The sequence below is a fragment of the Acomys russatus genome, chromosome 31 (assembly GCF_903995435.1).
Source record: "Acomys russatus chromosome 31, mAcoRus1.1, whole genome shotgun sequence".
In the NCBI taxonomy this organism is placed as follows: Eukaryota; Metazoa; Chordata; class Mammalia; order Rodentia; family Muridae; genus Acomys; species Acomys russatus.
In genome coordinates, this window is record NC_067167.1 from 17833225 (window position 1) to 17853653 (window position 20429).

A 20429-nucleotide genomic window follows, 5' to 3' on the forward strand; every position below is an offset into this window, starting at 1 on the left:
TTCACTAATGACTGAAAAGAGGACAGATGTGATATATTAATAATATGTATAAAGTGAGCAGAGTGGTGACCAGCAGTGGAGATGGGAAAGGAGTAAAAGGAAATGAGATATGGAAAGAAAAGAATGGAACACAATTCCATCAAAGAATCATGGGAACGTTCAATGAACTCGGCAATGCATTTGATGCTCGGTCCCCCAAGGAAGGACCCCTTCAGAGGAGGCCCAGCACCAGGCTCCAGGGAACTTGGGATGTAACTTCTAGTGTGTTTTAGAAACTGCCAAAGGCCAGCAATGCCTCAGGTTATAGATAGAAAACTGTCAGGGAACAGTAACGGACCCATGCTGTTCTGGGCAACACTAAGTCTTGCTTCTGTGACCTGGGAACTAACTCTAGGGTGAGGCCGGCACAGTTCGGGGTGGAGCTACCAGGGATATTCCACAAATGACCCTTGGCCACTGAACCTGAATGTAGCCACTATAACCAGGCCTGAGTGACCAGAATGCTGAGACCAAAGAACACAGTTCTTAACCCTGCTTTTAAGATACCCTCTGATTTTTGTTGACCAACTCTCCTTGCGGCCACGCTGGCTCATAATGGGGCCTTCTCTGTTCTCCTTGGCTTGGAGAAGACGCCTGGCCTTTCCTGGGGTTCATTCTTTTCTCTTAGACCTTACCCTGAGCTGACTCCCTCTCCTCCATTTTCCATGAAAATAACTCCCTTCCAGGCTGGGGCACAGATGGGACAGAGTGTGACAGTCTAGTCTAATCCTGAGAGAAGCCTGCATTATCTGTAAGGGTTTCCTCCCTTCTAGAGAGGCTTTTTAGCATCGACCTGGTGTGGTTTAACACGTTTTTAACTTAGGCCCTATAAGATAGGGTAGTGGTTAAGACTGCAAATTCTTGAATCAGATACCCGGGTTCAAATTTCTTATCTACATTTTGGTTTTGAGGCGAAATTGCTATGCCTGTGAAATGTGGCATTGTTAAGCGCAGATAAACAGACACTGAATTCAGGATATGACACGGGCCTGAGAAAGATTAGCTGCCACTATTCTAGCCTCTTTTCCTGTTATGTGCATTCAACTTTTTATGACAAAGAATCTTACTTCCTCACTCCAAAACATTTTAAGTTTGACAGTGCAAGTTCCTTGAGGGTCTGTATTGTGCCTGCCCAACAAACATCCTCTGAATGGAATTAACGCAGAACAGTGCCAGGCTCATAGGAGCTATGGACACACACACACACACACACACACACACACACACACACACACAGAGAGAGAGAGAGAGAGAGAGAGAGAGAGAGAGAGAGAGAGAGAGAGAGAGAGACTGACTATGTTAAATTTAATTTTTCTTCTGAAGGCAAAGTTCTTGAAAAGGCCCATTTGGTATGTCTGTGAGACACTAAAGCACACATTCGAAAGTCATGGAGGAAAATCATGAAGGAATCCAGAAGAAAAGGGAACAATAATGTGTATATAAATTCCTTTAGCACAGAGACATAGATTAATGTGGTTGATTTCTGCCCTATAGGGATAAGCACATTGTGTAGCGTAATGAGTGTGACCACAGAGGCTGGGCGTGGCGGTGCACGCCTTTAATCCCAGCACTTGGGAGGAAGAGGCATGTGGATCTCTGTGAGTTTGAAGCCAGACTGGTCTACATAGTGAGGTCCTAGTCGACACAGTGACAACCAGAGCTACATTGTGAGACGCTGTCTTGAGTAAAAACAAAACAAACAAAGACCTAAAATAAACAAAAACAAAAACAAAACAAAACCACCAATCAACCAACCACCAAACAAAACCATGACCAGAAATCATCTACATTATACCATATATAATCACAGCCTTCCGTGAGGGCAGGAGGGGCAGCTGCACCTGCCCTCAGCAGGTGGGGGCAGCAGATGAAAGATGCGTAGGAAATGAGTGAAAGGTGGCCACCCAGCCAGGGCATGGGATCAGCAGTCTCATGGTTTCAGGAAAGAGAGAGGAAGATTGACTTTGCAGCACACAGCTGTCCCCACTCCACGCCAGATGACATTCAGGGCTTGCTTCCCCAATTTTCTTTGGTTCAGTCCCCTGACAAATTGGGGCTCATGTTTCTGAGTCAGGGTATCCTAGACCAACTATGTCTTAGTGTCATGAGAATCCTAAGTGAGGGCAGCTGTCCTGGGATTGAACCCGGAATCCTCCTCCTACGAGCACCACATTCTTAGATGATCAGATCTGAACACTAAAATAGATGTAGTGAATAGCTTTTCACTGCCACTGAATTTGCAAGGCAAAATCCCCAAAGGGCAGGGCCATACACTCCAACATGTGCAGGCTCCTGCCCGTTCAGCCTCTTCTGTCAAGACAAACTGAATTGTTGGGGGTTTCCTGGATTTTCTGGCCATGATCACACTTGCTTGTGATGGTTTCTTAGCAATAGAATATTCAGACTTCTATCTTATTTTGTCTAGATGTCTCTTGCCCCTGTGAGATGAGCTGAAAGGTCATTTCCATCCATCAGCCAATCCATCCATCAAAGACTTAACCAATCACAATGATTGGGTTTAAGCACCAGGCATAGGGCTTAAATAAACAGGAAAAACTAAGGACTAAGATACTGGGCATAGGCAGGCTTTGAGTTTTTGTACATTCAGGTTCTGCTCTTATATAGATTTTTTTTTTTTAATCTTGCATTGCTATGGGTGTTCTCATGGGTAAGAGTCTTAGGACTTATATATAGAGAGAGACTTGACTCATTTGTGTATTGCATGTGGTACCCATGGAGTTCAGCAAACAGCAGATGCTCGAGTTCCTATAGGGAAGCTTTGACTGCATCTCAGCATCTCAGAGCCTAACACGGTGCCTGCTGCCTTTCCAGGGCCTGACACACAGGAAGCATTTGGTGCCTAGGTGATATGGGCATACAGAGTCAAGAAGAAGCTCTCAGTGGCTTCCCTGCCTCAACCGTTGGGTCCACCATGCAAGGCTGACATGAGAACTACCGGTGCAAACCAGAAAGTTTCACATTTGCACGATAAATGAAAGACAGCGGTGTTTCACAGAGAGAGCACGGGAAATCTCTATGCCAGGCAGCATACCAGTCCCCCACAACCAAACCTGAGATTTGTGTTCTGAGTCATACACATTTAAAGTGAACCTTTCGGTCTCAACAAAATGTCTTTCTCCAGACTTAGAAGGGCAATACGTAGAGAAATGCTGGAGGCAAGCCTGGGCCTTGGCTTCTTTTTGAGACCCAGCCTTCTCTCTTGGGTGACCCTGGTTTTTTAAACCACAGTATCACAGTTAAGAAGGCACAGGAAGGCAGAGTACAGGAAACCAGGGTGCCGTGACTACGTCACCCTTCTCTTTAAGACATTTACAAAGTCTCTGCCCAGAGTGCTATACAAGAACTCAGCTGAATTTCCAGATAATTGCATCACATTACCATGTGTACCCCATTAATATGTATACTCTATGTTTTTATGTATCCACAAAAATAAATTTAATGAAAAAACTAATCTCCCAAAGGGTACATATAGATGATTCTATTTACATAAAATTCTTCAAGTGTCAAAACCATAGGAGTGGAGAACACATTAGTGGTCGAGGGGCTCCAGGGCTGGGGGGTGGGAGAAGGCAACAGATGAGGCTATAATAGGGCAGCCTGGGGGAGTCCTGCAGTAATGAGAATTCTACACCTCGACCTTTGACATCATTAGCAGGACTCTTCACCTATATTTTGCAAGGCGGTACTATCAGAGGAAACTGAGTCAAAGTTTTAGGTATTGTTGTCTTATAAACAATCTTTAAAAAGCAAAAAAAAAAAAAAAAAAAAAAAAAAAAAAAAAAAGAAGAAGTTGGAAGACTTAACACTTCCTGATTTCAGAGCATACTAAAAACACTGTGAGACTAGACCATATGGCACTAACAAGAGGACGGACACACAGAGCAATGGAACAGGAAAGAGCCCTCAGAAGCAAAGTCTCACATACAAGCCCAAGCGATTTTCAGTGAGGATGTTACAGCTACCGAACCAGGGAAAGAGTGCTCAACAAATGGGGCTGGAAAAATCAAATATCCCTAGGTGGAAGGACCTCGCTTACCACATATACAAAAACAGACTCAAGAATTGGTCAAGGTGTGCACCAATGAGTGAAGACATGAGGTTTGAAAGGCTTTGTCAAAGCGTAAGTGTAGGCAGTCGTTTCTTGTGCCTGACCCCCAAAGCACAAGACACAAAAGAAAAAAATAGACACATTGGACTCCATTGAAACTAAAAGTTCTGTATCAAAGAACAACTAAGCCAGAAATGTAACTGAACATAGAGTGCTTGCCTGCTGTGTGTGAGGCTTTGGGTTTGAGATCTAGCAATACACACACACACACACACACACACACACACACACACACACACGCACATATACACGAACACACGTGCGCACACATGCACACAAACGCGCATATACACACACAGGCACACACACGCGCATACACACACACACACACACACACACACACACACACTCAACAGAGTTGGAAGGTAACCTACAGAATGGGAGAGAAACATTTTCAAATGCCATATTTGTTATAGGGCTAAAACCTAGAATAAAACTTCTTATGCCCAAAGGAAGAAAATGAGTTAACCAATCAAAACAACGGGAAACGAGTTCAGTAGAAGGCGTCCAGTGGTGAGCAAGCAAATGAGAAGGCGCCACAAATCACAAGGAGAAGAAAATACAAACTTACATCTGTGAGTCTGGTAATGACCAAACCAAACCAAAAGGTAAGTGTTAGTGAGGATGTGCAAAACAGAAACCCGCAAGTGCTATTAGTAGACGTCTCAACTAGTGAAACCGCCATGGAAAACAGGATGGTGGCTCTTAAAAAAAAAAAAAAAGGATTACAGTGTGATCCAGGAGTCTTTAATATTTTGGTGTTGATCAAAAAAATTAAACACAGTAGCTCTAAGAGGAAGTCATAAACCTGTGTTGTTTTTCTGTTTGTTTGGTTTTGGTTTTTGTTTTTGTTTTTGTTTTTTTGAGACAGAGTTTCCCTGTGTAGCCTTAGCTCTCCTGGACTGGCTTTGTAGACCAGGCTGGCCTCCAACTCACAGTGATCCACCTGCCTCTGCCCCCTGAGTGCTGGGATTAAAGGCTGTGTTTTTAACAATGCTTGTCATAATACCTAAATTGTAGAAGCAAACCAGGAGCCTGTAGGTAGAGGCATATGTAAATCAAATGTGCTATATACATATGCTGGAATATTACTCAGCCTTTAAAAGGAAAGAGAGCCCAATCTGTGTTACAACATGGATGAGCCTTGAGGGCACCATGAGGTAAGCCAGTCACGAAAGGCAAACACTCACACGAGATGGCTACAGTAAATTATGTCTTAGAGACAGAAGATAGAAGAATGGTGGCTACCACGGGAGCCTGGGGTGGGGGAGGGGTGGGGGAGGGGTGGGAGAGGGGGAGGGGAGGGGAGGGGAGGAGTGGGGGAGGGGAGGGGAGGGGGGAGGGGAGGGGAGGAGTTACTGAATGAGCACTGAGTTTCCGTTTGGCAAGATGGAAATCATTCTGGTGAGTGGCTGCACAGACAACACGGAGGGACGCTTAACACTACCAACTATACACCGAAAATAGGGACGATGGTAAATTTCATGTTCCCTGTAGTTTACCAAAACTGAAAACAACCACCACCAAGCTTAATTAAGAGGGAAAGGCTTTCTCTCTTCTCCATCCAAGCTCCTGTCACTGTATCTTAGTTTTACAAACCGCGGAGGACAGAGAAGTGGCCTATCACTTAATTAAGCCTCAGAGACACACAGGCCAGAGATATTGGCACACCACGGTTCTCTGATGCTTTAATTAACTGCATAATCCATTTGGGTTCACGGGCCCTCAGCCTGCTACTTAATTCACCTAAAGTTACTATCAACTTTTCAGTAATGATTAAAAACGTGCTACTTATTTATATTGACACTTGACCTTAAATAGCTGCAAATGGAGACGTCAGAGTGACAGACTAGTCATGAGGCAGGAATCGGGGCCTTCTGAACGGCTTCCAGGGCTGTTCTTAATTTGTCTGCTCCTGGCAGACTGGGAAGAGAATGAGGGAGGGAGGGAGGGTGCACGTGCGTTCGTCACCACAGGTAATCACTTCGTGAACTCACGTCAACTGAGGCAAGGCAGCAGTGAACTACTAAACAGAGCCGAGCCACATGTGTCCTTCCTGCTCAGGGATACTCACATGCTCGCAGCCCTTCTGTTCGCACGTGAGAGATGTGTAGAGCGTGGTGATTATAGCTATGAAGCAAGCAAGAAAGGTTTCCAGGAAAACTTCATGGGAAAGAATGTGGCACTTTTGAGAAGAGGAAAGAGAGATGAGCATTCTGTGGCCATTCTAATTTTGGCACTATTAATGATGGGCTCCATCAACTCCGCAAAGAAAATTAAAAAATGAATAAATAAACAAGGCCATTTTGCCGGTTTTGCATACACCCTGACCCCCCACACCATGCCAATCATCAGTGAAATCATAGTATCTGGGTTTGAACGGAAGTCACTTTAGCTGGATGCCACACTTTCCCCAGTGAGCCACAAAGTCACCTCTACAATTTCACTTCTACAGGAACAGCATCATTTTTCATAATTACAAAGTTTTAATTTGTGTGAATGTGAAGCCTTTGATAGATTGAGCCAATTATGTGAAACTTGGTTTTAAAAAATGAACCAAAAAAGAAAGAAAGAAAGAAAGAAAGAAAGAAAGAAAGAAAGAAAGAAAAAAAAAAAAGGTGTATGTGTGTGCGGGGGTGGGAGTTGGGGCTGTAAGTAAGAATTTTAAAAAAGAAACTCAAAGCAGTAGGAGTTGTCGTCGAAAGGGGATTTTGCTTTCCCGTTATCAACACAAAAGTCGAGTCTGACCTTTGAAGCCCGGTCGGTTCTGTTGCTCTTATTCTCCTCGACTCTTCCTGCTCCTGATCCCGTGGGCGGTCTCTCCATAGCACCGTGACAGAGATCCTACATGGGAGAACATCCCTTCAGCTTCAGAGTGACGCGCACAGTAAGGGCTGGGTCTGTGTGCACACAGGCACGTGCTTCTGACACACCTCATAACACCTCTAACGCCACCTTACCTGGTTCCTCTCATAATCTGACGGGTCGCAGGATGCGAAGGGATGGATGCATTTTCTGTCACGTTTACACCAGGCACAGCCAATTCCGATACATGCTGGGCATCTAGCAACATGGAAAAACCAACTTAATTCCTGTATTTTGGGGGAACTGTTCATATTCTAGGATTTTCCCTCTGTGGTGATACATGTTAAGAACGTAAGTGAATAGGAATACTATTACTATTAATAGTAATAATAATAAAATCTTTGGATAGTCTAGGATGGACAGAGGGAGAAAGGATGGTCCTTTGAGGTTGGAGTAGAGTAAGGCTTTGTGTCCTTCTCTGGGAAGCCCTGTAAGTCGACAGACTGTCATCACACTCACAGAGGTGTTGCCATGGAGACCTGAAGCTGGGGTCACCTGCTGGTCTGTTGATAACGGGGAAACCACGGAATCTGATTCTGAACCTGGTTGCTATTTGTCCACCCTCAGGTAAAGCTCCCTAAAGATAGATCTTCCCCTCCCTACTGCCACTCAGCAGATCAGCAAGCCTTCGTGCATGCGCGGGAGCAGCCGTGCTGCCAACCACGCCGAGCACTACCTGGCAGGCAGAGAGGGCGGGGCGCCGCTCTTGGCTTTACAACGGAGGACGGAAGACCCCTGTCTACTAATCGAAGAAGCCATTGTGCGTGGGTAACTGTGGAGGACTTGAGGAGCATGCGTAAAGAGCGGTCAGAGCAAAGGATGAGATGGTAGTCATAGAAGAACGATTTGGAGCTGGGCTGGAAAACTGTCCACGGGATTCCAGAAGAAACCTTACAAGGAGGGAGGGGCACCTAGGCTGGTGCTCATATATGCTTCAGAGGGCCTAGCCTACAGAGGGTGGTTTCCTGAGGGCAGAAAAAGATTTCCTTTCAGGGAGGGAGCCTCTCCCTCAAGTAGCTCCCTAAAGAGGCACTGTCCCTGGTTGGTGGAAGTCCTGGCTGTGGGACCTGGAATAAGTCATTTGCCTGGGCACTACAGAGAGCCATCTTTAAATTTGCCTTGCATTCGTAAGTTCTATTTCATTCTCTCTTCCTTTTTCCTGTTTGCTGAGTTGAAAGCTCTTTTTCCTTGATTTTTAAAAAAATTTTCCTTTTTTTATAGCCTGATCGCAGCCTCCTCCCTACCCCCCCGCAACCCCCTGCCCCAGAAGTGCTAAGCTACCCTGATGCATCAAGTCTCATAGGGTCCAAGTGTATCCTCTGTCAGAGGCAGGGGGACCGACTGGTCCCTAATCTCATTGTTAGGGGACCCACATGAGGACTATGTTGCAGTTCTGCCACGTATGTGCAGAGGGGTCTCGGTTCAGCCCACGCGTGCTCTTTGGTTGGTGGCTCCGTCTCTGTGAGCCTCCGTGTGCCCAGGTCAGTTTACTCTGTAGATCTTCTTGGGGTGTCCTTAAATCCATCTGGCTGCCTCAACCCTTCCTCGCCTTCTTGTATAAGAGAGTTGAAGGCTTTCAAAATAGCAAGATTTCTATTTTCCTTCCCTAAATTTGTTCTGTTTCTTAGATATCACCGACTCCCCATTTGTGGGACCTTCCAATGCACCTCTTTGGTGAAGATGATGTGTTCTCATGTGCTGTTGGCCAGTCACACCTGAGAGTGAACAGCAGACCTCTGATAATCCAGCCCCTCTACGTGTCCTCTGTCACAGCTTCAGAGGGTGGGCCTCTGACAAATCTATTTTCCTCTGTCTTCTCTCTGCTTTAGGAAGCCAGGAGGGAGCTGTGGTCCAAACCCAAAGGGTTCATAACTGAATGGGGCCACTAATGACCATAGGGTAGCTAAGTGGCAGAGCACTTCCTTCGCGTGCTCAGGGCCCAGAGTTTGATTCCCTGGCACCACAGAGAACAAGATGAGTGTGCCATTTTGGTGAGGCAGACTTCAACTTCTCCTCACGCTCAGGTCTTATTACTCTGGCCAAGAAGCCATTTGCATTATGGGAGGGCCTAGTGATCCCCCCTTATTTGGTCCTTACTTCAGGGGTCCTCTAGCTCTGGGGAAAACGCCTTTCCCTGTTGATAGGGACATGTAGGCGCATGCGCGCTCTCCTCAGCTGCTCCAGTTTTCTTCTTAGGGCTTGAATGAGCGAACACAGCTTATTACCTCAGTGGCTCTCCTAGCTCCCGTTAGGCCATGCTCCAAAAGGCACTTCGGAAAGTTCTAGCCCGCAAAAGAGTTCTCGAGGAAATTGAGGATTAGAACAAATAAATTAAAAGCAATGAGAACGTTTAAGTGTTGAAGCTGATCTCTTACTCTTTCAGCGATGCACAGTTGGTAAAGTTGAATCTTTCTGATAAGTTCCAGGTCGGGAAGGAGAAGGTCGCGCTGATCACTAAGACATCTGGAGGGAAGGAAGTGGGAAAAGAAGTCATTTATGGCAGGTCCCTGCCACAGTCGAGCGTAGCTGCAAACGCAAAAATAAAGAAAGAAATATTCTTGCCTTTTCTACATAGAGGGCAGGGGCGTGCCAGCTGTTCACCAATATTTCAATCAGTATGTGGCTCCTTCCCTGTGGGCCATTCATGCCAGGCAGCCGCGGTGCACAGCACAAGCCTCCAAACAGACTGAGCCTGACTCTAGTGCTCCAAGGCTCCCACAGATAATCACCGGGAAAAGCCATTTTACAGCCCATTTACAGCCCATGCTCTCGCTGGGATCACTACCTCAGCTTGTAATTGGCCAAGGCACAAGAATGAAACAAGTCAACGAACAAGAAGTGCCTAGGATATGAACGCCAGCATGTCGGAGAAGAAGAAACCCCGGCACCTTCAGGAAAAACTCCGTACTCTGCAAATATTTACCTAACAAACCCTCAATGCCCTGAGGGTGAGGCTCAATGATCTCCTTGGAGTCAGCTGCTGTCAAATGAAGGTTTTCTGGCTTGCTTTGGAAAAATCATATCCATTGGTTGAAAGAATAAAAACGGGGAGTGGAGGGGGGGGGAGGCTAAAAACCTATGCAAAGTTAGCAGTTGAGAAATGCTCCTTTCGGTATCTCTTAAACCTTGATGCCGGGTCTTGAGGCAGCCATACTCCAACCCAGCTGTTGATCAGAATCACAGGGGCTTTAGGGAAATACCCATACCAGGGCTATTGTCCAAGACACTATGACTCAGCAGATCCGAGGTCGGTCTCGGAGCCTGTATATTATCATGCCCCTCCCGACAGAGTGAGCATACAGACTATCCTTTGGGTACCATGGTCCACAGCAACACCCTTCAAGTCCTATTACACCCAAGCAAGGACCAGTGCTAACACAGAGGGATTACTATTCTCATATGTACAGGTATTCATGGGGAATAGTATATTGGGCTTATTAAATGGAAGTCTTGACATCTCGAGAACTGACCTGACTTTGGGGATGAAGGACATCCCCAAGTTCCTCCCTGAAGCCTTACCAGTGTGCTGTTCACAAAGCCTAAGGATTCTTGCGCAGAGATGCTTCTCTCCAGCACAAAGACTCACTGGGATGGCTAGAACCCCATGTAACATTCTGCTCACGTGAAGTGGGCTTATGTGAAATGATAATCTTCTGTTCTAAAGACAAGGAGGTCTGGAGGGCTGACATGACCTCTCGGCAGGAGCACCTGAATAGACACTTGATGCATGTTAGTGCAATGAACACATGGCCATTCAGCACCGAGGGACTCTCGGGGAAAATACATTTCCATAGAATTGACAAGTGCCCAGGGAGGATGCCTACAGAAGTCAGACTTTACTGAGCGCCAACCGTGCCCAACACTTCAGAAACTTCTCAGGGAAATGAATATTCACGCTATGCCCTCTGGAAGCACTTGCGGTTCTCCTAGAAGAGGTAAAATGGCCAAGGTGAAGATGACACAGAAGTCAAGGGGACATCATGTGAGCGGTGTGAACTCCATGTAGCGTTTGGGTACAGGACAGGGGTACCTGTGGGGAACCAGGGTGTGACGGAATGACTGGGAAGATTGGAGCAGGAGGAGACTAGCAAGGCTGTACGGGAGAGGTGACCTTTCTCCAGTGTTTCAAAGTATATAGGAAACAGGACTTGACAGTAGGGGTAAGGCCAGCCAAAACAGACCATGAAACTAGACACAATGGTGTGTGTGTGTGTGTGTGTGTGTGTACATACGAATATACATACATATAAAATTCTAGCACTCAAGAGACTGAGGCAGGAGGATCTGCTACATAGTGAGACATTGTCTCAACACTCAAACACACACACACACACACACACACACACACAGTAAGAGAGAGGGGGCGGGAGAGAGCCCACCAACTAAATTTTGTCAATGGCTTTAGGTAGCTGAGCACAAAAAGGTGGACAATTGAATTTGTTGCATTCAGCCAAGGGTAGGGGAAGGGACAGCAACTGTTGGAGGCTCTAATGCCACCAGTTAGCTTTAGAAGTTTGTCTTGGATACTTCAGAGTCATAGTTTACATGTGACCAAGATTTGCATCTTTACAACCCAGTTTAACCAGAAGTGCATTTTAAAGACTGCATACTAGTGACAAAGGTAGAAAACCAAGAATACTTTTAAAGCATCCAGACCCAGTAGCTGCAAGGGATAACAGTACATCATGCCTCTGGCTTTGTACACCACATTCCTTCTTGAGTGGTGAAGGGTCAATTGAGTGCTTTGGCCTCACAGTTTGGGAACACCCTCAAACATTTTTATCTGGGAATTAAATACTCGGTTTGATAGTGTTACGAAGTGGGGCTTCTGGCAAGTAGTTAAATCATGAGACGGTCATCCTGGTGAATAGCATTGTGTCTTTATAAGAGAGGGTGGGGCATTATCGCCAAAGCAGACAGAGAGCGAGCCTTTCTCAGGCACCGAATCATCCGACGCCGTCATTGGGAGCCCCCAACCTCTGGAACTACGAGCAGTAAATTTCTGCTTGACCACACATCACTCAATACTAACTCTACTGCTCACAAGCATCTCACACAGCTCCGATATGCTCACGCCACACATCCCAGGACACCTCCACCATCACCTTAACTCTTTCAAGTCTTTTCCATCTTAACAGACTCGGGAATCCTCTGTTGAGCCCCCTCTTCACACCCATCTGCCTCTAATTCCAGCCCTCTTATCTGGATCACTGTGATGGCTTTTCTATTAGGTGCTCTTTAGGAATTGAGGGTTTCGGTCGTTTGTTTTCCTCCATGTGTCGCCAGGTATCTCTCCATCCACTTGCTAAAAACTTGCTGATTACAAATGGACTCACTGGCCAGACACAGTTCTAGGAACAGCCATGAACTTTTCAAAGTTCCTGCCCCTTGGGGCTTACCTTCTAGTCCAGCGAGAGGGATAGATAACCCACAGCTGTGTCTTTCTTCTAATGAATCTGACTACGCAGCTTGCAGCTTAGACCTTCCAGGGGGCCTTCTGTGGTCCTTACTCATATAGAGCCTTTTTTTTTTTTTTCATTCTTCAATCTAAGCCCTTTTCTCTTCATGTAGCACCCAAGCTGGTCTCTGGCTAGAATACCTTTTCCTTTCTCTCTGGCTTTAAGTATCCTCATCCTCATCCTTCTAAGATTGACACCAGTCACTCCAGGAAGGAATCCTTGCCCGCCCCAGGTGTGGTGGTTTGGATGAAAATGGCCCCATAGGCTCATAGGGACCAGTGCTATTGGGAGGGTGTGGCCTTGTTGGGGTAGGTGTGGCTTTGTTGGAGAAATTATGTCCTTAGGGTGGGCTATGAGGTCTCATAAACTCAAGCAAGACCTAGTGTGGCACACTGTCTCTTCCTGCTGCCTGTGGATCCCGTTGTAGAGCTCTCAGCTCCTTCTCCAAGACCATGTCTGCCTGCACTGCGCCATGCTTCCCGCCATGGTGGTGATGGACTGAGCCTCTGAAACAGGAAGCCAGTCCCAGTGCAATGTTTCCCTTAAAAGAGCTGCCATGGCCATAGTGTCTCTTCACAGCAATGAGACCCTAAGACACTAGATGCCTTAATGGCTATAGGTTCCCAGAATCTATAAACTACATCATATCCCTACATTTATACACTGCATCGCCTGCCAACATTTATACACTACGGTGTAACCCTAACAGGTTATAAGGATCCTGAAGCAAGGGTCAGCTTAATCTGTTTGCAGGTTCCCGTGAACCCAGATGTTCACACTTCCTGTGTGAATGAATGAATGGATGAGTGAATGAATGAATGCAATGAACGTATTAAGACTCAGCCCAGTGGTTTCTAGCTTTCCTAAGCTCTCCTAACCAATGCAGCCTCCTCCATCTCTCCCCCAGCCACATCAGAGAGTGAGGTGCTGAAGTCGACACAGGAGACGGCGCAGGTGTGAAGACCCAGGTGGGAACCAGAGGTAGCAGCAGAGTGACAGAGACAGGAGGGGAACTATCCCGATCACTGGTAACTGAACTCCGGCGGTGCTCTTTCTCCCTGACTTTCTAACAATGCGCAGAGGAATCCACATACTGTAGCTGGGTCTGTTGGGGATGTTGCAGGCACAGGTCCGGTTCAGCTGGCTTCTCCCCTGGCAGAGCAGCTTGCCTGTGTCTGCGTTCTTCACCACGCACTCCGAGTGTCTTGCAGAGAAACTTCCCACAATGGTCACCGTGGTCTGTGCAGGGGGGAAAGACACACATCATGTGGTTGATTGTGTATCATTGCTAATCCTTCCTGAAGCCTTATGGGAAGTCACCTGTAGACCTGTGTGGTAGTTTGAATTAAAATAGCCCCATAGGCTCAGAGGGACTGGCGCTATTAGGAGGTGTGGCCTTGTTGGAGTAGGCGTGGCCTTCGTTGGAGAATGCGCATCACCAGGATGTGGGCTTTGAGGTCTCAGAAGCTCTAGCCAGGCCTAGTGCGGCTCACTGTCTCTTCCCTGCTGCCTATGAATCGAGACTTCTGAGCTCCTTCTCCAGCACCACGTCTGCCGACATGCCGCCATGCTTCCCGCCATGACGATAACGGATTAAACCTCTGAAACTGTGAGCCAAGCCCCAGTTGAATGTTTTTCTTTGTAAGAGTTGCCGTAGTTATGGTGTCTCTTCACAGCAATAGGAACCCTGACTAAGACAAAATCTGCCACACCCTAGAGAGCTGGTGTAAAGAAAGATGCCTTTGACCACGTTTCAGCTCTCTATATTTGTATTATCAACTTTTAAGAACTCTCTGCACCGTGTAGATACTAACCCTCATCTGTCATATTTCTAAAACATACTTTCTCATAATCTACTGTCTGCCTTTGCTTTTGTTTGTACAATCTCTTACCTTTTACAGCATCTCTTTATGTAATCACGTATATATGGGTATATCTTGCTTTGTTCTCGTTTTGACTATAAAATGCTTCTTAAACCCTAGCCTTCCGACAAGGATTAAACTGTTCCATCATCCTTATCATTTTATTTATTTATTTAACTTTTATTTTTAGTATAGGATAAAAGTCCAATTTCATTTTTATTCAGATGGCGAATTAGCTTTGTTCTAACCATTTACTAAACAACGAGACCTCTTTCCCCACTAAACCAAGGTATCACTTCAGAAAACTTTTTTAGATTTATTCATGTGTATGAATGTATTATCTGCACATCTGTATGCGTCTGGGGTCCATGGAAGTGAGAAGGCACCATCCCTTGGAACAAACGGTTATGAGCTGGCAAGTGTGTGCTGGGAATCAAATCAGCAACAAGTGTTCTAACTGCTGAGCCATCTCCCCAGCCTTCAAGATATCTGTCTTAGGGTTTGCTGTGAAAAAAGATACCATGACCATGGCAACTCTTCCAAAAGAGAACATTTAATTTTCACAGGTTCAGAGGTTTAGCCCATTATCATCATGGCGGGAAGCACGGAAGCATGTGGGCAGACATGGTGCTGGAGAGGTGGCTGAGAGTTTTACATCTTCATCCGCCACCACCAGCAGCAGCCGCAGCAGGAGGAGGAGGCTGTCTAACACACTGGGAGTAGCTTGAGCATACAGATAACCTCAAAGCCCACCTCGGCAGTGGCACACTTCCTCCAACAAGGCTTCCTAATAGTGCCAGTCCCCATGGCCAGGCATTCAGACACATGAGTCTGTGGGGGCCACTCCTATTCAGATCACCACAATAGCCTCTTTCTAGTGTACACTAACATATTTGGAATCTGCTTCCTAAAATACGCTGTTCGAAAATCTATGGACCTACTTCCATCCCAGTGTCACTAAGTTTTTACTACTTTAAATGTCTGATAAGGCAAATGTCTCCTTATTTATCTTTACTTTCATAGGAATTCCTAGACATCATTCATCTGTTTGAGATGTACAATTATCTCATCCAAAAGACGTTGAAGTGACTTGTGTGTGCAACTGAAACAACAAATGTGTACATTCATTTCATCAAAACATGCATCCCCACATTTCTAAACAGAGGATTTTTATTTTCATTCGAATGACTGTAGTTCACGGCTTATTTAAGAGGGTGTTCCCAGATCTTCCGGGTGTTAAGGTACCCTTGCCACCTCTTTATTACTTCCTACGAATGCTATCAGACAATAATAGCTCAATCTACTTTTAAAATTAGCTGTGGTTGCGTGGTTAAATACTTGATGAGACTTACAGGAAGAGTGTTTTCTGAGTGTGTACGGGCAGAGGCGTAGTGTGCATGTAGAAGGAACGAAAAGAAAGTCTTGAAATTTCAAAGTCTGAAAGTAAATTTCTCCAAATGAAACATCTAGAGGAACAAGGCAGCCCGTTCTGCTGTCAAGAAAGGAAGTTAAGGAACTGAGTGATAGCGGATGCACTGGTGTCAGGCATAGGAGGGAGCCTGGTAGGGAGAGTGGGAAGCTACAGTGGAAGATGAGGTGACCCTTTCACCTGGGGTGAGAGCAATGACCTGGGCCACCTGGACCAGAGCCACTCCACTCAGCCTTTTTATTCTGCCACCCAAGTCTCTGCTGTCTCTCTTGGTCCCGTTAGCTTGCTGAGTCTCTACCCTAAATCTCTCCATTTTTTTCAAAACAATTGTGTTTACAGTCCATGGAAATCATGCTGGGAGAAGGCAATTTCTCTCAGCCCAAGTTCAACTGGCCTGAAGTCGAAACATCTATAGGAGACATTTTCTACCTATCCTCTGATACTGTGGATTGGACCCAAAGGCTTGTACAAGCTGCGCAAGCACTTTTCCTCTGATCTACATAAGCCACCCAGCTGACTTCTCCTGCCTCAGCCTTCTGAGGAGCTGGGTTATCAGGCATGTGCCACCACAAGCTCTAGAAGACATAGGCATAGGAATGAACTCCAACCCATTCTTGCTAGCTCATCTTCACGGGAGGCTGAACTCTCAGGCGTGCTGGCTTTCTTTACCTTATGATTCTATGTCACACACACACTGGTGCACAACTACATATTTCTCATATTTCCTTGATCAGTTCAACAAGAGTATCAGAAGGGGTTTTCTAAATCCTGTTTTCATCAGCTCTTTAATTATTCCCCATTTCATTCCAGTTCTCGCACATAATTTTCACAAAACTCAAACCATTCTGCTTATTTACTCTATAAATAAACAGCAAGCTCCTAACATGGCCAAATGCTGCACAAGGCAGCAAATAACCAGCAAGGCAAACGGCTGCAGTCCCTGTCCTTTGAGAGTTTACAGACTAACAGACAGACGGACATCCCACTAGCCTCAAACTGGAGGGTCACATGGCATCAAGACGTGACAGAGGCCCAGACTACAGGGGCACAGTGAAACGGGAAGAGCTGGACCGATTCGAGCAACAGTTTGGAGGCATGATGAACAGGACTAGAAGCAAGGATTGGTGAGGAAATTGATGGATGAAGGCTGACACGGGACTTGCTGAGGGGGTGGGAAATGTAGAGTAGAAGGTCACGATTTCAATTTTGAGTATTTCTCAAGTTCAAGATCCTTGCAGGACATCAAAAGGATATATCAAAATAGGCCTGAAGGTCAGAGGATAAACATGGGCTAGGCACAAAGGAGATATAAACATACAGGTGATATATGAAGCCGTGGAAGTGGATAAGATTGTACGGACAAGGTATAGTAAAAAGAACGAGTCCAAACTCGGCATGAGGTATCGATTTAAGAGTCCACAAGACGCGATGCAACATCAAGGAGTTTGGAACATCAGGAGAAATGGAGAGGCTCTGTGTAGTTTGAATGACAATGGCACTCATAGGATCATATATGGGAATAATTGGGCACCAGTTGGTGGAATTTTGGGGAGGGGAGGGATTAGGAGGTGTGGCCTTGTTGAAGGAGGCGTGTCACTGGGAGTTTGGAAGCTGTTAGTACCATCAAGCCTTAATACTCCATCCCTCTCTGAAACTATAAGCCCAATTAAAGGCTTTATTTCTAAGTTGCCTTGGTCGTGTTATTTCGGTCACATCAATAGAAAAGGAACTAAGACAGGGTGTGTCATGCCAAAGGCAATGGGAGAGGAAGTTTCAATCAAGCGCTCCACAATCATAAGGACCGGTGTTTGGATCTCAGCACACACACAAAGTGCTGGGCATCCCTGATGACGCCTATAACCCCAGCTTCAAGCCAAGTGGCCCCACAAGGATCACTGCTGCTTTCCAGCCTAGGCCAAGAATATGTGAGCCCCAGGTTCAGGGAAAGACCCGGTCTACAAGGAACAAATGGAGAATGGTAGAAGAGGAAACCTGCTGCCCTACTGTGGCCTCTAGGCATGCACAGCAACACACAAGCATTTGATATACACTTATAAGTAAATAAAATACATACATACATTTTAAAAAGAATACCGCCAATCATTCTAGTATGATAAGGACGTTAGGATGGCTACATGGAGGTCAGCAGTGACCGTAGCAAGAACAGGGTCAGGGAAACACTGCGGCAGAAGCCAGTTGGGGTTAGCCTGGAAAGAGGAGACAGTACATTGCTTCAGGTACAGCAGGAGGAGCTCAGAGCCAGACAGGCAGAGTGTGTGTGTGTGTGTGTGTGTGTGTGTGTGTGTGTGTGTGTGTGTGTGTGTGTGTCCCTGCATTCCAGGTGAGTGTGGTTAAAAAGCACTGGCTTCCATAGAGATTTGAATAAGAAATGTTCCATAAGCTCAAATGTGTGGACACTTGGTCCCCAGTTGGTGACACTGTTTGGAGGAGGTTTAGGTGGTACACCTTTGCGGGAGGAAGTTCATTACTTGGTGGTGGTGGTGTTGGGGGTGGGCTTTGAGGTTTAAAGTGTGGCACCATTTCTCTCTCTCTCTCTCTCTCTCTGTCATGGTGACAGCTCAGGACAAGCTTCCAGCTTCCCACCCCTGCCCACCATTTGTTGCCACCCACTCCGCCATCACAGACTGGTTCTGATGTCTCTGGATCCGTAAGCCCAGCTCTTCCTTCTCTGAGTTGCTTTGGTCATGGCAGTTTTATACCACAGCAACAGAAAAGTAACTAAGAGGGCTTCATAAACCCAGGATGAGAATTCTTCCTAGATTCGTGGCCTGTTCTTGAAATAGCCGAACAAAGAGGGAGGATGCTACAATGTGTCAGATAGGATACAGGGCATGGGGTGGAATGTCAATTAGCCTGCAATAAACACAGGGCCGAAGAACTCACTGCTGTAGAATATTCCATCATGTTGACATACAAGTACTTTATTTTACTTAACTTTTCTCCTTATCGCCAAACAGGCTTCTAATGCTATAAATGCTACTGCTTATGTGTAGGGTTTTCTTCTTTCAAGTTGCTCCCTTGGATTCTATGCCTGGAATTAGCGATTTAAACAAACTGAATATATTTATTACTTTTGAAGCATACTGCCAAATCGCTTTCCTCCTTTCCAAAAAGGTTGTGCTAATTGGCATCAGCACCACTGGGTGTTAGTATAACTTATTATTGCTTTAATTTGTATTTATTTCGTAACTAGCAAGGTTGAACCTACTTCCATATTTATAGCTACTTTCCTGAACCTGCTCTCTGAGAATGTATGCCTTTGACCACTTGATTTTTGGTGTCTTAATCTTTTTCTTTTTCTTTCTTTTTTTTTTTTTTTTCTCTAGCTTTATTGTCTTAAGAGATTTGGGCTATGGCAAATACTTAGCAGAAGCATATGGTTTAGTTAATTCTTTTTTTCCCTTTTGTATAGATTTTTTTTTTTTTTTTTTTTTGCCAGTATTGGAGTTTAAAGCAGGGATTTTCACACGCTAGGCGACACCTCTACTGCCGAGCCTACTTCAGCCTAAGATTGTTTTATAAGTAAACTGTACGGATACTTTTCTTTTGTCATTACTACTTCAGAGCTAAGAAAATTATCATACTTTGAAATTATGTGATGTTTGATTCTATTTTCTGTGGAATTTTTAAAATATAAATTACTTAATTATCCTAGATTTTCCTTAATTTTTTAAGGACTTTATTTTCTTATTTACATGTATGTGTGTGTGAGAGAGTATGAGTGTATGACGTGTGTGTGTGTGTGTGTGTGTGTGTGTGTGTGTGTGTGTGTGTGCGCGCGCGCGCGCGCTCATGGAGGCCAGAAGAGTGTCAGGTCCCCTGGAACTGTGGTTACAGGTGGTTGTGAGCCCCTCAGTGTACACGCTGAGTTTTGGTCCTCTGAAAGAGCAGCAAGTGCTTAACTTGCTTAACTGCTGAGCCATCTCACCAAACCTGAATTCTATTCTTACATTTAATGTACATCGGGAAGTGAATGTTTCCCTAACTTGTGAGTCCCTGCTTTTTAATAAAATTCTTCTAGCTGTTTTTATTTTAAAACATCTGATCTTGAAAATTCTTATACTTGTTTCTGAGTTGTATTCTATGGGTCTGCATCACTATTTTAAGATCAGAACAGATTGAGACTTACTGTTGCCATGCATCCAGCACTATATACATTGCTGTTCAAACATACACTATATTTTGCAATTATGTATTTGTTTATAGTTAAATGGCATCCCTAATGCCTAACTAAACTTTTAAAAATATAGGTTTTAGAATTCTAAATCAGTTCATATTATTCCAGATTAAAACCAGTATTAAAGAAAATCCCTACTCATTTTAAAATCTAGAAAAGTTGAAGTAATTGTTCGTAAGAAACATGGGATGTTTATGGGCTCACATCGATGTTTTTCCCACTTTGCAAACAGGTGTCTTCTACATGTTTATTTACACTCATGTTTTTAATTGATAAGGATCTACCATGACAAATTATATAAAGGCTCAGTAGACCACTGTTCTGCTACCTAATTACTATCAAGGAAAACAATGGCTGAGATAAACTGTTGCAAAGCCAAAAAAAAAAAAAAGATCCTGTTTTTGCTAACTGTCTCCAACAAGTGTCTCTTAGTGATTTTTAAGTAGCA

At 45.1% G+C, this 20429-nt stretch overlaps 1 protein-coding gene across 1 annotated transcript in view; it reads right to left on the reverse strand.

Annotated features, from left to right (window-relative positions):
* The window catches only part of Plxnc1 (plexin C1), a 153200-nt gene that overhangs the window by 64961 nt on the left and 67810 nt on the right, over positions 1-20429 (reverse strand). The window contains exons 6-9 of the mRNA XM_051139846.1: positions 13587-13731; positions 9409-9496; positions 7129-7231; positions 6917-7012 (exon numbers count right to left, since the gene is read on the reverse strand). Coding sequence (XP_050995803.1) covers positions 6917-7012; positions 7129-7231; positions 9409-9496; positions 13587-13731 — 432 coding nt within the window. The remainder of the gene's footprint in view (positions 1-6916; positions 7013-7128; positions 7232-9408; positions 9497-13586; positions 13732-20429) is intronic.